This window comes from Protopterus annectens, chromosome 14.part0 (genome assembly GCF_019279795.1).
Source record: "Protopterus annectens isolate FY-2018-M chromosome 14.part0, PAN1.0, whole genome shotgun sequence".
Classification (NCBI taxonomy): domain Eukaryota; kingdom Metazoa; phylum Chordata; order Ceratodontiformes; family Protopteridae; genus Protopterus; species Protopterus annectens.
This window is the reverse complement of record NC_056748.1, coordinates 342,278,763-342,297,898: the sequence shown is the minus strand read 5'-3', so window position 1 is coordinate 342,297,898 and position 19,136 is coordinate 342,278,763. Positions and strand designations below refer to the sequence as shown.

Here is a 19,136-nt window from a genome sequence, read left to right as displayed (position 1 = left end):
TTTAAATACGTCCCAGGGAAAAAAGGGGATCAGATTTTCTCAGGGCATATACAAGGCCATTGTGTCTCTCAAGTCCCCCCCTCTTTTCTTCCTACTGCATATCTGCCGTCATTCCTTCAAAAGAGACACGAGTCCTTTCCTGATGAGGCTGAGGTGGATTCTGATTCAGATGAACATTCCACTGCCTGCTTATCTCATATTCACTCTCCAGGTGAAATCCCTTTTGATGATGACACTTTATCCCCTGATTCACCTGTTGAGGAATTCTCTTTGGTGAAACCATCACTAAAATAATGCTGCATTTTGATTAGGAATTAAAGTCTCTGATGTACAGAAGAAATACTATTATTTACTAGAAGTAGGGGCCCCTACAACATCACCAGCTCCTGGATGGTTTTCTTGATGCATTTTCATCCACATCTACTTCAACTGACTCTCAGTCACTAGCCCCTAAGAGGCTTGATAGGTTCTGTAAAGTGCCTGAAGATGTAAAATTCCTATATAAAAACTCTTTGGCAGATGTCTCAGTGTTTTATTTTTCCCCAGACATGCCCTCCAGACTTTTGCCTGCTGCTAATGCCCTGCCATCAGACAGAGAAATAGACAGTAGGATTATGGATAGATATGGAAAAAAGGCGCACACATCTACCACTGTGGCCTTAAGAGCTTTGAATTACCAGACACAAATGACTAAGTATCTGTTATTTATTCTGGGTGAACTGAACAAAGTCCTATCTAACTTTGAAGTGTCTGAAACAAAAGAGCAGGCTATTTTCAAGATGGGTCAGGCTACCCAGGTGGCAAGACATACCATAAAGTGTAGCTATGATTCAGTGGAAGCTTCTTCCTGAGTTACTACCTCTGGATCTGTTATCAGAAGACTTGCATAGCTTCTTTCACAGTCCTTGGATGAGGATATTAAAGCTAAACGTCTGTATTTTCCTCTGAATAGGGATCTGCTTTTTGGTCCTGAGGAGACTTTTTTTTTTAATTTTTATAAGAAAAGGGGAAATTATGCAATATTTCAAAAATATCTTCCTTGCCACTGTCCCCAGGTATCAGAACTACCTGCTATGCGCACTTCTTTTTCTCGCAGACCAGAAGGGCAGGAAAATGCCAAGAAAGATCGATAAACCTGTAAGAGACTGCAAGTCTGGGACCCATCCCCTTTTTCCAGACACATCAGCCTATTTTCTCTCACCTCCTGTCCCTCTTGATTCATCTCTCCCTTGGTCAAAAAGACTAACTTCATCCTTTTCAGTTTGGCAACTCATCACATTGGACAAGTATGTCCTGTCCATTTTCCAGCAAGGCTACAAAATGACTTGGAAAGATCCCATCTTCAGAGGTTATCTAACCACCCCCTCCCAATAAGGTGCACCTCTTGCTTCCTGTCTTGAAGGGTCTGTGTGATCAAGGCACAATAGAAACTGTACCGCCACAATACAATTTGTAGGCAAATGCTTTTATTCAAGACTGTGTTGTACTGAGAAAAGGAGGAGAATTCTAGATTTGTCCTATCTCAACATGTTTCTGAAAGTGCCCTCTTTCAAAATGCTTTCTGTGCATACACTTCCTCCTTCTATCCTTTCCCAAGCCTTTCTGGTACTGTGTTGTGTACTCAGGGGACGTGTATGTTTCTTCCCATTGTTCCTGTGTAACTTGCCTTGCCATTCTCTTTTCCTGTTCTCGTCTAACATGCTTTTATTGATTCTTCTAAGTTATTTTATGTGCTGTACTAATTATCTCTTTATTTATCCACAGCTTTTGTTGTAGCTTCAATTAAAAACTCTTTTACTTAGCACTCCTCTGTTCCTTTCCTTGCCTATACTCTGCTGTCAGTCCCTGATGTGGAAGGAAGTCTCTAACATGCTGTCCAAACTTCTGCTTAGCATAATCCCATTCTGCTACCTCTCCCTTCCAAATTATTTTCTCCAAATATTTTGGTTCCTATGCTAATTTACTCATATAAATTTCGACCCTCTCCAATTTCTGTGCTAATTTACTCATAAATTGCGACCCTCTCTTGCCTGATTGTTGTACCTTTAGCTGCAGACATTTTTATTGATATAAACTCCTTTCTTCATTCCTATGCTGGTGTATTTCCTAGAGTACTTTCTGCTACTTCTTGAATACAATATTCTGTACGGTTGTTGTTATTTTCTGTAAGGACTTGCATCCAAAGGCCTAGTCGCATGTTATCTGTCAGTCTCCCTAGTTTCATCATCATCTTTTTCCACCTTGATTTGTAACCTTTTGCTTGAGTTATGAATATGAGCTTGCGTTAAAGTACCCCTACAAATCAGGTAGCCATAAACCACCTTGTTCTTTGGGGAGAATCAACTTATCCTAGTTAGCTCTCTCTTCCTTCTCCACCAAAGAAATTCCTTCAACTCTCTATTAATTATCATCCATAACTTCTCTTCTGTTGATAAAAGTATATCTAACCATAAAGGAATGAAGCATTTTCACTGTTTATATCTCACTTTCTAAATCCATAATCGAGAGCTTCCATTTTCTCAGTTTTTGTGTAATCTTTTGTTTAGTTTCTTCCCGTATATACTTAGCCATAACAGAATCCTTTTTATAATTAACACACTTGACTACTTCCTTTTGTATTTTCCCCATAAGGATGCAAATTGCTGAACCAATTCATGCATAGGTACATAGTTTACCACTATAGTGTTTGTTTTATCTTTATTTATTTTATATTCTGAAAAGATGTGAAAGGGTCTCAAAATGTTTCACAACACTGAAATGTCGTTTTAAGGATTTATCAGGTTCCAACTAATATTGTCTGCAGAGAAAGCTAACCTGTCCTTGATTACTGTACCAGTTATATCCATGAATTTGTGAATTATTTTCTTTGCTAACAGCTGTAAATATAAAGTAGTTATCAAAAAAGGAAGAGGGCATCCCTGTCTAGTTCTTATGTCCAAACCCAGCAGTTAGGAGAAGAACTCTTCCACCTTAATTCTTGCTTCTGAACCTTTATATATCCTCATTATTAACCTTATTATTCTATTTGGGATTGCAGATGCTACCATTGCCCTACTCAGAAATTCCCACTTAAATGTGTTGAATGTTTTCTCTGCATCATGACCCACCAACTGTAGCAGTATTTTCTTATATTCTGCTTCCCTCTGGATCATCATTGTTCAGTGTTAGCCATTTGTCCACAAAACCAAACTTATTCATATCTTTCAACTTCAGTCACACGTTTTCCCTTTTGTTAGCCAGTACAGACCTAAGCACTTTATAGAATGCTTTACAATTGCAATGGGTCTGTATGAAGCAGCATATAAAGATGCTTTAACCTCTCTGGACAGTTCAGCCACCCCCAGTTTCATCCATGATGTTGGCACTCCCCCACCCCCTTTTAAAATATGTTAAACAAAACCTTTTATGTAGTTATTACTTTCATTCCTCCAAACTTCTACATTTCCAAATAAATGCCATCTGTTTCCAGAGACTTCCCTGTTGATTAATTTTATATCATTGCTTTTATCTTATTTCTTCATATCTTAAATATTAATTGTTGAACCTCGTCTTCCTCTAGTAAGACTTGCATAAATATTTCCATTTGTCCCTTTTCTTGGCTTCTTCCTATTGCTTTGCTTTATAAAAAAATTACCATAAAAGTTCTAAAATATCTCTAATACGTGTATAGGATCTCCTGTTATTTTGTTGTAAAAGGCTAAGTTTTGCTGCATATTGTTCTACTTTTTTGTTTCAGTGTCTTTGTGCTAAAAATTATTACACACCAGAGCTATTATAAAAATAGCTGCGTAAAATCAACCTTTTACTTTCTCTTCAGCCACTCTACAGCTGCTGTTGTTCATGTTCTGTGAGATTTCTTTTTACAAAACTTTAGCCTTTGTCAGCTCGTCTAAATAATTACTAATGCGTCTTTCTGATGTCTCTTCTGACATGTTTTTAAATTCTGTGTTCATTTTATCTTTCTCACTGTCTATCCCTTCTGAAGTAATTTCTATTTTCCTCAGTAACTCTTGAATTATTTCAACTACCAGTTCCTTAAATTCCTCTCTTTTTAACAGATAAGTAGGAAAGTGCCACTGTCTTATTTTTACATCATTACCCTGCATCTATATCTTAGCATCTATATCTTGTTGTTGTTGATGTTACACAGCTTTTGGATGGGTACCAAAGCTTTAAATTAAATACATATACTGTTGTGAAATATAAATTCTATTCAGTCTAGCCTAGTCATTTTTACCTTGAGGAATAATATGTACATTCTGCCTGTCTTGTTACTGAATAAACATCTTTCATATCAACTATTCTTATATGAAATTCAAATATTTACCCCATTTTGTTATATTTTCTCTTTTTAAGCCCCCTTTTACTCATCCTCACTATTGCAAATCAGGTCCCAGCCCCTGGCTCTAATAATAATCCCTGCTGAAAGCTTATTATTTCTCCCAAAAATTATCTTAAGCTCCATAATAGTAGTTTTAGGTGGAATATAAATTTCCTCTTCTGCCATTAATGGAGTCAGTATTATTACTCTTCTTTTCTTTTGTCTCTGATATTCTTCTGAATGTCCACCCTGAAATCTTCCTTTGTCAAATTCATATGCTCATTTCTATCCTATGATGTTTCCCATAACAGTGCTATTTGTACCCTATACTTCTTAATAAAATTAACTAGTCTGGCTTTTTGTCTAAATCTGCAAGGACAGTCACATTCCATGTTAATATTGATAGAGTAGCTATTCAGATGAAAAGCTATTATTCTCATCTATTGTACATGATAGTTATTTTGAATATACGTTACCGACTTGCAGCTTACATGCACACACTAATGTCTGGCAGGCTGATCATGTAAATAGTTTTTTCTTCTCATCACTGAACCCATGTCACCTTTACTCAGATTTTTTACTTCACTAAAAACAGTCACGAAACAAAATTCTAGGACTTCTGGCATGGTACCTGGCAGATAAGCAGAAAATAACAGAGCTCCATGATGGGTGAACAGAAAAATAAGCAAAAAGCAGTGTCAAAACAAAAAAAATGGCCATAAATAACACAGTTTCATTTATGTCATCCAAGCACTGGGGAAAAAAAGAAGGCGTTTCCAGGTAGGAATTAAAAACAGCAGGATGAAGTAAAAAAATAAATGGAGAAGGAAAAGAGGCAGGAAAAGAGCCAGAAAAGATGCAGGGACCAAATGAAATAGAGGCCAGTGCATCCGGTTAATTGGAAAAGACAATAGACAAAATATGGGAAGCACTTTTCAAATTATGAGGAACTGTGACTGATTATATAGACGTTATTAGTAAATGACTACAAGAAATTGATCTAACCCTCTCTAAACACTCAAACTCCCTCAGAGATGAAAAAAGCTGAGAGGCAAATTAAGTACATGATAGATTAATAGGAATCAGACTGCAAACATTTGCAAATAAAACTCAGTGAACTTGAAGATAGTGGCCAGGGAGATGACCATTTGTTTCTCAGCAGTTGTGTAGCAAGTGGATGGACAAGACTGTATAGCATTACCCCACCATTAACTGGGAAAACTACTTGTATACCAACTCCTTCTCTCAAACACTTTCTGGAATTCATAAACTCCAATGCCCTGGATCAACCTAGCCACACCCCCACCAGGGGCAACAATATCCTAGATCTAGTCATTACCAGTATGAGTGACCGGTGTTCCACACCTGAACTCAATGCCTCATTGGTCTGAACCGACCATAAGCTAATTACCCTAGATATCCACATCTTGCCCCCACCCCCCATTAAGGAAACCATGGTAAAAAATTTCTCCAAAGCCAACTTCATGCTTCTTAAGACAGAAGTGGTGAACTTCATGACACCCATGCAGATGGACAATACAGTTATGACTACTGAATCCTACACAGTTGCACTTTATAAGCACTTACATGAGTTCATGGATCGTGCTATCCCAAACAGAACCAAGATGCTATCCTCCAAAAAAAGGAAGCCAATCTGGTGGTCCCCTGCCATAAACAAACTGTACAACAGAAGGAAGAAACTCTTGCAAAAGAGAGTAAAATCCCATGAGTGGAGGAGCTCCCTGGTCAGCCTCAGTAAGAAGCTGCGATTCCAGATAAAATCCTCCAAAGCTAGTTACGAAAACAAAATCGCCACTTTCTAAAGACAACCACAAAAGCATTCTATGGTTATGTCAAGAATCTCAATGGCAACACTCAGATCTGCTCTGAGTTACAGCACAATGGCACTAAATATACAGACCCAACTGATATTGCCGTCATCCTGGCAGATATGTTCATTGCTAACTTTACCCCCATCTCTATACCAGAAGAATGCAAAGTTCCTGTAATCACGACTGCACATGTAAAAACCACACTCTCCAAAGCCAAGAACACAGCATGCATGGGACCAGACAACATCCCAGGCTGTGTTCTACACAAACTACAGAACGAACTGTCACCCCACCTAAGTACCATATTCAATCATAGCCTCAGCTCAGGCTTTGTGCCTGCTGAATGGCACATAGCAACGGTTATCCCACTCCACAAGGGGGGAGCCACCATGGACCCCGGGAGCTACTGCCCCATTAGCTTGACAAGCCTGGTCTGCAAAGCTGTGGAACATATCATCATGGAACTTATAAACAAAGACATTGTTAACCTCCAAACTCTGGATCCCACCCAGTTCAGGTTTGTAAAAGGCAGATCATGTCTCCTAAACCTGATAGACTTCTTTTAAGCAGTCACCAAAGCCGTAGACAAGGGTAAGGTGGTTCACACAGCCTATCTAGACCTTGCCAAGATTTTTGACACCATCCCCCACTCTGGAATTATAGATAAACTCACTAAACTAGGTATAAATCCCTATGTCACAAGATGGGTTGCCAACTGGCTCACTGACAAAACCCACACTGTGAAAGTAGCAGACTCCAAATCCGACTTCAGACCAGTGACAAGTGGAGTACCACAGGGTTCAGTCCTGGGTCCTCTCCTGTTTGGTATCTACTTCTCTGAAGTACAGGCTAACACAGAAGGTCTTTGGCTAATGAAGTTCGCAGATGACTGCAAACTAGGAGCCATAATCGAAACTCCTAATGATGTGGATGCCCTACAAATGGGCCTCACTGAGACAGATGCCTGGTGTCAAAGCCATCACCTCAAGCTAAATGCCAAAATGTGCATTGTCATCCCCTTTGGTAAAAACTCTGTACCCATGTACTACAATATAGATGGCAGTATACTTAACACCAAAAGTGTGATAAGAGACCTTGGGACACAGGTGGACAGTAGTCTCTCCTTTGATAATCACATTGCCACAGTAGTCAGGAAATCCTTCTACGTGGCACACCTCATCACAAAAGGTTTCTCATCCAGAAAAAAAGAGGTCATTGTTCCCCTCTACTCATCACTCATTAGACCCATTGTAGAGTACAACACCCCTTTTGGAATGTACCTCACAAGACATCTACAGCAACTGGAAAGGCTGCAGTAATACCTCACAAAGAGGATTACCAACCTAAAACAGATGCCCTACGCAGACCGTCTCAAAAAACTCCAGCTTTACTCCATCGCATATCGCCTACTCAGAGGTGATCTCTGCCTAATATACAAAGCTATGTCAAACCCAGAGCTGTTGGACATGCTCCACTTAAAGAAATCCCAATCCCTCCGAGCTACACGCTCTAGGGACCTAAACCTTGTCACCACAATAAACAGAACATGCCGGTCCTGTCCCAGAGACTTCCCATACTCTGGAATAAACTATCTATGTATATCAAACAAAGCTCCTCATTAGCACTCTTCAAGAAAAATCTTGATGATTGGATGGGAAATAGGAAATTCACCCTGGGGAATCACCTCTGTGGCTCTGCTTGACAGTGGCACAGGAAAATAATTTTCTTGGGTGGCAAAAGCCAGGGTACCTTTTTGGCTGGCTTGTATAGGCCCCAGGGCCGATAGCCTAGTACCTACCTATGAACCTATGAATCTGAGGGAATGCTTAAGTAGCTAGACCAACATTACCAGCCAATAGATCCAAATAGAGAAAGCCCATGTAATGTAACAATAGCTAGAATATTCAGAGAGCAGAGTCCTGTAATTGTCCGATTTGGATCATATCAGCAAAAACAAGCCATACTCTCTAAAGTCAGGAGAACAGGACAGTCGTAAGTGGGATCAGAGAGAATTTATGTTGGCAATGTTTACTCCATGAACATGAGCAATGTTTACTCCATATACATGAGAAATAGCCACATCCATTCACCCTGGCTATTTGTCTAGCCAGTGGAATGAATCTAAAATTTAAGCTTATGCACCCAGCTGTACATCATGTATTTTTCCCTATGGGAGCAAAAGTTTATTTAGGTCTGGATTCTGCCTTGGAAATCATCAGGAAGAGACCAGAAGAGACATCATGGAGACAAGGTAATGAGAATGAGTTTCAGCCTAGAGGAAGTGAAGGAGATAAGCCGATTAAAGTCTTAAGAGAACAATATCCAGCCTAGCACTTCCCCATGTTTTAAAGAAAGCTGATAGAGAAAAAGAAAAATATGAAAGTACATTGAAAGAGGATTACAAAATTGGTCAAAGTTGTGTCACAGCAGGAGTAGGATGGAGAAGAACACTAGGAGATGTAAGAAAGAAGAGGAAAAAAAGTGAACTTGCAAAAGACTGTAATGAACTGTTAAGACTCAGGAAATTTGTGATTAATTTATAAAGTGAAACATTAGTATAGGTAAAAGGTGAATTTCAATTGCATAACATTTGTATACAGTAAAGTTAAAGCTTTATTTGCATTGTGACACAGTTGTCTGGGAGATGAAAATTAAAAAAAAATGAGGGGTAAATTCTGTCACATAATGAGAGGGTACACAAGTAAGGAGTAAAATAGATACAGAAAGTACAGGTTGGTTGACAGCCATCTCCGTGTATAGTAACATGGGTAAAGGGCAAAGAGCAGCCAATGGAATTAAGTATTATGTGTGGGGATTACACGGAAAGGGAGAATTTCAACTGATAGTTGACTGACTTAAGTATGATATTAGTGGGTTTCTTACAAAATGTGTAGCAGGGCAGTAAGGAAACTGTAAAGTACTGTATATACTTTGCACTTTTGTGTTAGCTGAGTCACAACTCACATGCTTAGGAGATGAAAGCTTTAAAGTGCATGGGGTCAGAGATGTTAAATTATGATATCCTTCTATTCCTATGTTGCAGTATTCTTAGTGTGGGATTCCTCACCTCAAGTGACCCGAACGTCAGCTCCTATACAAAAGCTTAAGCCTGGTTGCTGTAGGTGCGTGGGACGTCACATGTAGGCCCATAAACCAGGGACCTTAAATGTGACATGTGCATGCACCGACCTCAAAACTTTTTAGCTGCAGGCGACGTCACTTTGATCACTTCGCTCCTACACTCGAAGACTTCTAAAAAGCTAAGTACCCGGTTGGGGAATTTTTCCGTTTCTTTTGCTTGAGCTTGATTAGCTGCAGTTATCATTAGCCGATGTCAGCTAAGAAGGGCAAATGTCATTGCGGGCATCAGATACCGCATAAAGATGCGCACAACCGTTCCGTCTTTTGTTTAAGCAAGGAACATGACCATACTGTTTGTTCCATTTGCCAATCTTTTGTTCCGAAGACTCTTTGTAGCCATCTGGCTGCCCTTAACTTATATTTAGAGAACCAATGACTCAAAAAGCTTGCACTCAGGATGGCTCCCCAATTGGCTGTTCTGACTGAACCACCACTGAAAATGGCCAAAGTTTCCAGGCCTACCTCTGTTATCTCTCTGCAAGTGGACGTCCTGCCAGCTTCTGATCTAGGGGTTGAGGGACGTCTGAATTAACCTTCTACTTCAGTGTCTCCCACTGAGGAAGCCACTTCAGAAGTAACGGCCTGCACGTCCACGGAGACAGCACAGATGTTGGTCCCTACCAATGTCGATGAGGAACCAGAAACAGTTGAATGACTGAGATGCCATTACCTGAAGCCCAGGCCCCAGAACCCATGCCTTCTCCCAGACCCACGCCTTCTAAGTGAAAACAAAAAAACAAACACCTGATTCCTATCCTATATTAAATATGATTAGGATGATCGAGAGAAAAATAGTTGTGGAAAGTAAGAATGATATACATAGGGGGACAAGCTGACAAAACAAATAGTTGGAGCATTCATACTTAAAGTGATACTTTTGTAGTCAGGCTGGAGGGAAGCAAGTGAAGAACTGGAGATCGTGCAAGATGTCATAGAGAAGGCTATAAGGAAGTGCATGGATAGGTTGAAAATACATGCGACTATAAGTGAAGAAATAAAAATGAGATGGAGATAGCAGCAACGAAAGACATATAAGGATTTAAAATATAGGGCATATAGGCTGCTGTAAAGGAGACAGGTTGCAATTTCAGTCGATAATGTTTCTGGGTATCAGCAGGGTACAATAAACATAACAGAAGTACTGCTATTTCAGAACATACAGGAAAATAAAAAAAATGAGGGCAGCAAGTTTTAGTGAGAAGAAGAGTAATGAGGAGTGGATATGAAATGCACAGTTAATGGGCAGATATATAAGTGGGCTGGGGAAATGTAGAGAAGAGAGGAGAGTGAAGGGAGAAACATGAAGTGAAGAGAGGAATACATTAAAGGTAGCCACCTGGTAGTTTGTGTCTCATTAACAGAGCTCGATGATTCTAACTTGCAGCCTCTACAATCAGACATGAATGCCTGTCCTTTGTTGAATAAAGTTCTACTTAAACCCTTTACTGGACTATTTTTTTTTTCTCTAGAAAGAGGACTTTGTTTATTTTGCTATGTTTTGCTAAGTTAACTGCCGCCAAGATCTGACATTCTGAATAGTTATCTTTATTCCTAATCTTTTGCTAATAGAGATCAGGAGATGTGATGAGGAACAGGGAAAAACGGTAAAATAAAGGGGGAATACCTGAACATATTGTTAAAAGGGTAGTGTATCAACAGAAAAATGGTCAAGGCAAGATTTACGCCAGACAGGAAATAGCATCTCTCAACAGAAGATGTTGAGGGAGAACAGGATATAAACTGCAAACAGTTGTAATAAAAAGGCTGCATTGAGTGGGAGAATAAAAACGATAGACATGGTAAGGGATGAGAAGAAAGAAGCAACGTAAGTCACTAAACTCTGGGCAAAGAAGTAAGGTTCTGCATGGGTAAAAGCTGCAATTTCAACAACACTAAAGGAGCTGAATCTCCTAGACTGGAAATGAGACAACAGGTCAATTATTTGTATGTAATTATGTTGGGGAGGGGAAGTGGTTTAGGGTCAGTTTGGAGAGATTGGGTGAAAGTGGGATCAGTGATATGAGGCAAAGCAAGATGTATCACTTGCCAGGGTGGAGGTGAGAGGAAAAGAGGAGGAGGAGGGCATAATTAAAAAAAATATCAGAAGCAGGGCAAAAATATATATTAAGGAATAGATTCAGAGAACAGGGTATGAGTGTATTGCAATGGATTATTAACGAACTAGTTAACATTTGAGTAATAACAAACTCAAAAGCTTAATAAGGGAAAGTAGGAGGGAAGCAGTTTGGTGAGACTGTTACAAGAGAAAAGGAGTTATTTTACAGAAGGAAGGTACTGAAAGATAGAGAAGAGAGGTTTGTTGGAGGTTGAGTGGAAATCGTAGGGGAATAATAACTGTGTTAGTGTCTATATACTTGCCTCCAGAACATTTAGAAAGAAAGAAAGGAAGTGTTAAGGAATATTCTGTCATAAGGAGTGCTAATCACAGTGGATGAGTGGAATATAACCAACACAATAGATTTGTCAGGGGTCCAAGACAGTGGAAGTTGCTTGGGGGTAAGAAGATTTTTAAAATGCTATTTTCAAATATTTGGATTAATGGATGGAGCACAGATTATGGGTTTAAGAGCAGAGTTTGCTTACTACTCAGGTTGATTTGAAACAAGGGCAGGATTAGTCTGTTACCTAAAAAGGGAACATCAAAAATTAATCAATTTATTACAAACCTGATTACTATATTAGATTGTGCAGCAGTGGACAATCAGGATGAAGTTCCAGCCTAGAAAGGTACAAGGAAATAGGCATTTTCCTATTTATTTCTTAGAGAGAAAAGAATTTAGAGATTGGGTGGAGGAGATAGTAAAAGATAATTTAGAGAACACTCATTTAGATGGAAGGGTGATATGGGAGAGCTGTGATAGTTGCAAAGGAAGAATAGTAATGCAAGTAATGCTAAGGACTCAAGATAAGTGAAGAGGAATAAAAAAGCAGATTTAGATAAGTGAAGCAAACACTTAAAGAACTGCTAAAAGTAAAGACTAATGGAAGGACAGACCAGATGCAGCAATGTATATTCAGAGCATTTGCTGTCAGACCTAGTGTCATTCTGGCCTCACCCCAGCACCTGCGCGACCATGTAGATGTTGGTCATAAATCTTAACAACCACCAGTGTTTACATTGGTATTTTAACTTGTATGACTTTTTCTTGTCCTTGTGATTTCTTTTTAGTGCACATATTGAACAGTATTATTTTAAATATTTCTTTAAAAGTTTAATCTCTGCATTTTTTCTGTATGTGGGGGAAAAAAGGCTGAAACAGTAAGGACAGGCATCAATACCTCATGTAAGCATGATCCTGTATTGTTTTCTTTCCAGAGAGCAATGAGTATTGTTATGTACATGTTTAATTTTTAAGAACTTTGTTTCATCAGAAGGATCTGCTATTGTTTCTGTTTTTGCAGAAATGTTGATTTAAGAAGTTACCAGATCATAATATTTCTTTCTTAGTTTATGATTATATTGTTTATCTTCAAGAAATTGTGAAGCTGCTGCTAACTACATTTGCATTCTTACTTTTACAGGGGCATTGAGTGGGCAAGCCTGACTAGTTTTCTTTCCTTTGCTACATCAACTCCAAATAACCTTGGTTTAGTGAGAAATGAGCTTCAGCTGGTTGATTTGCCAACAGGTCGGTCATTGTGATGAATTGTCGTATAGCTGCTGTCACCTTACAAATATATAAATAAATTGTTTTATTGCTTAATCATTCTTGTATTTTGTTTTCAGCCAACTGACGTTTTCACAGATATTAATATGTACTTGTAGAAAATTCACTTAATATGCTGCGTGAAAATGTTTTTTTATGAATAGCTGTAAAGAATATTTGTTTTGAGAAAAACTCTTAAAATTACAATTACACCACTTGTCTTATGTAATTTGTATGAGAATTTGTTGGATTCTTAAGTCAGAGACTAAAAAGTCCTAAAATTCTGCATTCTTTAGCATGTATACTTTGCTTGTTGATAAAATATTGAGCTGCGATGTCAAACATCAGCTGTATCCATTTTTGCTTACTCATTTGTTAGCATGTTAGATTTTATTTTTTGTAGTATTTGTTGACTGGACTATGGACTTTTTTTTAGTTTTGCTCTCACTTTTGCTGTGATATAAATGAGGTAGCTATCAGAGGTTGTGATTAGTAGTCGTGCTCTGGATGAGTTTACTGTTCATTTCTTTTGGTTTGAATGTGGGCTTTAGTCAGTTGTGGATAAATGCTTTTCCTGCTTGATGAATGTTATGCTTTGCGCCACATAGGTCTGGATCTCAATTTGTTTCTAATTGGGTAGGTCTTTGAGTAATTGCAGTTGTGTACAAAATGTATTGCTTTTTATTTCCATATTCATTCTTGAATAGAATTGACTGAATTAGTAAAGAATTGAAAGTGCCATCAGATCTGTAAGAATTGATTTATATTGTCAGAGGACTAGCAAAAAAGTTAAAAGCATTATGTGATGTATGGTAACCTTACTGTGGCTCAATCAGATGTATGATTCCTCTTTATGCTCCTCTGTAGATATCTCAAGGTGACTGCTGTAGTGAGTTGACTTAGGAAAATATTTTGTGCTGCATTTCTTTCTGTTACTTTATTTTCACATTGTTAGCTCAGATGGATACACTGAATTTTGAGGTGACTTTGGCTTAGTACTGGAACAGGTAAGTATAATGAAGATGAATCAGAGACATCATTTTTCAGATAGCACAAGGTTATTAGCCTAGGGGTCCGCTAACAGTAATTCCTCCTGTGGGTTTGTACCAAACATGTAGAAATTATTGTTTGGGAGGATATCTACAGTCCAGCAGCGGAGCACATAATTTAACATTTTAATAAGTAAGGCGAGGGTCTTAGTGCTTAGATCAACTTTCAGCTGAGGTACACTAGAAAACCTTGGGTGACTCAGGCTTATAACTGAGAAACAGGATTTTGTGATTTTTACCTTGGTAATTGAAGAGGATTTTAGGCTCCTTTTACTCATGGCTGTAGCCAGTGAACAATTCAAATGGTTATAATTACCCCACAATCTCAGGAGCTACAAATGGCTATATTTATTTTAAATAATAGTATGTGCATTTTAGAGGTATAAACCATCAAGTTAACTTCTGCAAATGCAGTGTTAAATGCCAGCTAGTAATGGAAGCCTGCTAGTTAACAGAAAAGCAGTATATAGCAAGTGGGAATGTCAATTGAATAAAGCTGGTAGTTTTGGCATTTACACAGATGAAGGAGAAATGTAAGAAAAAAGTGTTAAGCTGTATATATATATATATATATATATATATATATATATATAATTAGTTTACTGAGTCTCCTACAGCTTGCTTGTGCAACATAGCAAGAGACATTTATGTTTTATAAATTATTTAAATAATTTGTTATATGACTACTGTATAACAAATTATTTAAATCAGTTATAAAACATAAATGTCTCTTACTATGACTACTGTATACAGGCTTCAGTGGTGCGGCAGTTAGCATTGTCGCCTCACAGCAAGAGGTTCTCCCGTTCGATTCTCAGCTGGAGCGCCTTCTGTGTGGACTGTGCATGTCCTCCCTGCGGTTGAGTGACGTTAAAGACATGCAGGTAGGTGCGTGCATGAATGTGTGTGCTTTCTTTGAAGGTTGGGCATCGGGCTGGCAACTCGGCACTGTAAAAAACCACTGCCAGTCTTTAGCGGACCGGAGTTCCGCTGTGGCGACCCCTAACTGGGGAAAAGCCGAAAGACAATTATTATGTTATATGACTACTGTATCTAAGAATTTACCAGTGAAACATTTCTTTAGCAACTTCAACAAATCTTTACTATATTTGATCAAAAATGCATCTTTCTTCAGAGAGGAGGAAATTCTATAATAGTGCATTATATTTAGAAACTTTTTCTTAGTTGTTCAGTATGGCACTGTAGACTTTTGCACTGGAAGACTCCTTTATATTTGGACCTGAAGGCATAGGTTTGGGGAAGATGTTGAATAATTTTGAATATGGAAAGCACTGTTTTTTGTATGCAAGTTTGTGTTGAAGAGTATAGACAATAGACAGGACTCCCTTGTATCAAAGTGTAATTTGCTTTACCTATAAAATACAGTGATGCTTTTTATATAGGTTACCTAATAATCATTGCACTTTATTTGTTCAGATTTGTAGAGTTGTGTGTGACTTGTGAGACTTTACAAACAAGGGGAGTGAATAATTTGATTATGGTAATTGAAGGTTGTAACATGTAGGTTTAGCTTCTTAAGCTATCTGGTTCTTACAAGCCCCTTCTAACTGAACTGACACTTCAGAAGCTTTTCATTTCATTTGGAAGTAAAAGTTTAATTAAAATGTATCTAGATATATACTCATATTATTGACACTATATGTTTGGACTTTTGGCCAGTTGCTTGAATTCATTTTGGAGGTGTGCCGAATCAAGTTTTGTTTGTATTCTAGATTGAATTGAGTAGTGTTTTGATTCTGTTTACATGAAGTCTTATGGACTGAAGGCTATGCCAGGTTGCATGGAAGTGCAACCCTCAATATGTTAGCTATGTAAAAAAGGCCATATGTCAATATACCTGTAAGAGTCTTTTTGAAAATCTTCTTTGCATTGTACTTGGAAACTTAAATCCCCTTAGGAATTTAAAGGGGCTTAATGTTGAATTTGACCCCCACCATTTCGTTTCCCTCAATACATGTAGTTATGGTCATTGTATTTTTTCAGTGAGACAGAGCTCCTTTTTACTTAGAAATATGTATGATTTTCTGTTATAATGACAACTCATTGCAGAATATATTCTGGGTATATGTTGCATTCTTCACCCTGAAAACAAGTTGTCTGTACAATGTGAATATAGTGCACTTTAGTACCATGGCACATTCTAATGAAAATGTCAGTCTGCTGGTGATGCCTATCCATATAGAGCTATATCTCTGAAACAGTTTGACATTTTCTAGTAAAAGATTGGACAGTAAGTTTGAAAGTTAATGAATAAGCTGTTTATTGAATTTCTGAGTGTCAGATTCCACTTCATATTCCATAGTCATTCTTATTTATTTATTTTAGTAAGACCATTTCAGATACTGGAAAACATAACTCTCAGACTTTTTGGACAAACAGCTAGTGGTTCTAGCTAAGTTATAAAATCACAAAATATTTATGATTCATTGTATTATGTGTTTGATTCTTTAGGAAAAAAGGAAATAGGCATGTTTGTTGTGAACTGAATCTAACAACATTTGCAGTAACAATGCTGTGAAATTCTAATAATTATGTTATTAATAATCAGAAGTCTAAAGCATATGTTTTGCTTTCATTGTATTCCTGAAATGCCACAGGCACTAATATCAGTTCCTTTCTCATGCAAACTGTGGCAGTAGAATATACCACTTCTGACAGGATAAACCACCTTTGAATGTGAAAAAGTTTCAGTAATTTTTTTTCTCTTTGATTACCTTCCCGACACATGGGCATTCATGCTGATTTTATGATAAAGTAGTCGGTCACTTTTAAGCACAGATTGACTCCCACTGTCACTTTCTGACAGCCTCTTGCTGACAAGTCATATTAACAATAATTTAAGAGTAATAATTTAAAGGTATTGATTTTTGCCTACACACACACACACACACACACACACACACACACACACACACACACACACACACACACACACACAGCCCACCTCCTTTACTTTGAAAGATAGCCAGTTTCTGTATATAAATGTAATGTCTAATCGTAAGTAGAGTTAAAGAAGTAACAGCGAAAGTAATGCATTTCAGGTTGCTTCTGTAAGACACATGCACTTTCCTTCCCTGACAAACAATATCAATGATGATTCTATTAGGATCAAGTGTTACTTCTTTCCTTTAACACACAGTCAACCTTACCACCCACCACCTCTAAAATACCCATTGTCTGACTGTTTTATACCCTCATATATGTGACTTTGATTAGAGTGAAAAGAAATAATGGTTAGCAATGTATTTCAGCTTGTTGTTCTCAAATACATGCTGTATAGATAATCATTTAACAGTGATCTAGTAATTTCTCTCTGCTTTCAGACACAGTGAGTCTCCTCACCTCCAACATAAAAATAGCTATGATGTTTATCATGTTGATCACTGCTGCAGTAGTCTGAGCTATATGGATTATATCCTGCATATGATATAACAGCTGGCCAGCTTCCAAAGCTCTAGGGCACCTACTATGTGCCCAAACTGTTAGTCAGCTCAAGCTGAGCTGACTAAAAAGACAGGTTTGGCCACCAAGCCCTTCTGTGCTTTTCTGTCATTGAAGAGAATACTCCTCTGTAGGCTTTTGAGGATCAGTGATTGGCTCGTTCATAGGTAGGTACTAGGCTGTCTGCCCGAGGGCATTTATAAGCCTAGCCAGAGTGTGTCAGCCTTCGCCGCCCCATTGATTAATTAACTGAGCCTCTGTCAAGAAGAGCCAGTGAAGTTATCCCAGGGGTGTATTTTCTGTTACCCATCCACTCATCAAGGTTTCTCTTAAAGAGTGTTAGTGAGGGGCTCTGCCTAATGTAGTTAGGAATTTTGTTCCAAAGCATGGGGAGTCGCTGTGACAGGAATCTATCCCTCAAGCATGTTCTATTTATTGTTGTGGCGAGGTTTAGCTCACTGGAGCGAGTGGCTCGCAGTGACTTGGATTTCTTTAGGTGTGGCATGTCCATCACTTCTGAGTTGGACATGGCCTTGTAAGTCAGGCAGAGATCACCTCTGAGTAAGCGATATGCCACTGAGTACAGCCGTTACTTTTCCAGTTGGGCTGCATAGGACATATATTTTAGGCCAGTAATCCTCTTGGTGAGGTACTTTTGTGGTCTTTCCAGCTGTTGGAAGTGTCTTGTGAGGTGCATCCCAAATGGGGCATTGTACTCTATGATGGGTCTGATGAGTGACGAGTAGAGGGGCACTATAACCTCTTTATTTCTAGATGCAAACCCTTTAGTAATTAGATGGGCTACATAGAAGGATTTCCTAACTACTTTGGCAATATGATTGTCAAAGGAGAGATTACTATCTACCTGGGTCGCCAGATCTCTTATTACCTCTTCTGTATTAAGGGGGCTGCCACCTATGTGTTAATTTATGGGTGTTTTGTTTTTCCCAAATGGGATGACTATGCATTTTCTGGCATTTAGCTTGAGACCATGACTTTGACACCAGTTGTCCGTCTCAGTAAGACCCTTTTGGAGATTTTCCATGTCAGCCGGAGAGTCAGTTATGGCTCCCAGTTTGCAGTCATTGGCAAACTTGGTTAGCCATAGTCCTCCTGTGTTTGCCTGTACTTCTGAGAAGTATATGCCAAACAGTAGGGGTCCCAGGACCGAGCCTTGTGAGACACCACTTGTGACTGGTTTAGAGTCGGACCTGGAACCCGCTATTCTTACCGTATGTGTTCTGTCTGTAAGCCAGTTGGCAACCCATCTCGTGACGTAGGGGTTTATGTTCAGGCTGGTGAGTTTTTCTATAATTCCTGAGTGGGGGATGGTGTCAAAAGCCTTGGCGAGGTCAAGGTAGGCTGAGTGAACCACCTTCCCCTCATATGTGGCTTTGGTGACTGTCTTGATGAAGTCAACCAGATTTAGTAGGCATGATCTGCCCTTAACAAAGCCAAACTGGGTCAGTTCAAGTGTTTGGAGGTTCCCAATGTCTTTGTTAAACAGTTCCATGATGATGCGGTCCATAACCTTGCAGACCAGGCTAGTCAGGCAGATAGTTACCAGGGTCAGTTGTGGCCCCTACTTTGTGGAGCGGAATATCCGTTGCTGTGCGCCATTCTATGGGCACATAGCCTGTGGAGAGGCTGAGGTTGAACAGTG

At 38.7% G+C, this 19,136-nt stretch overlaps 1 protein-coding gene across 1 annotated transcript in view; it reads left to right on the top strand.

Moving 5' to 3' along the window:
- Nucleotides 1-19,136, top strand: part of WDR11 (WD repeat domain 11) — a 2,002,440-nt gene that overhangs the window by 1,042,120 nt on the left and 941,184 nt on the right. The window contains exon 12 of the mRNA XM_044056072.1: nucleotides 12,838-12,944. Coding sequence (XP_043912007.1) covers nucleotides 12,838-12,944 — 107 coding nt within the window. The remainder of the gene's footprint in view (nucleotides 1-12,837; nucleotides 12,945-19,136) is intronic.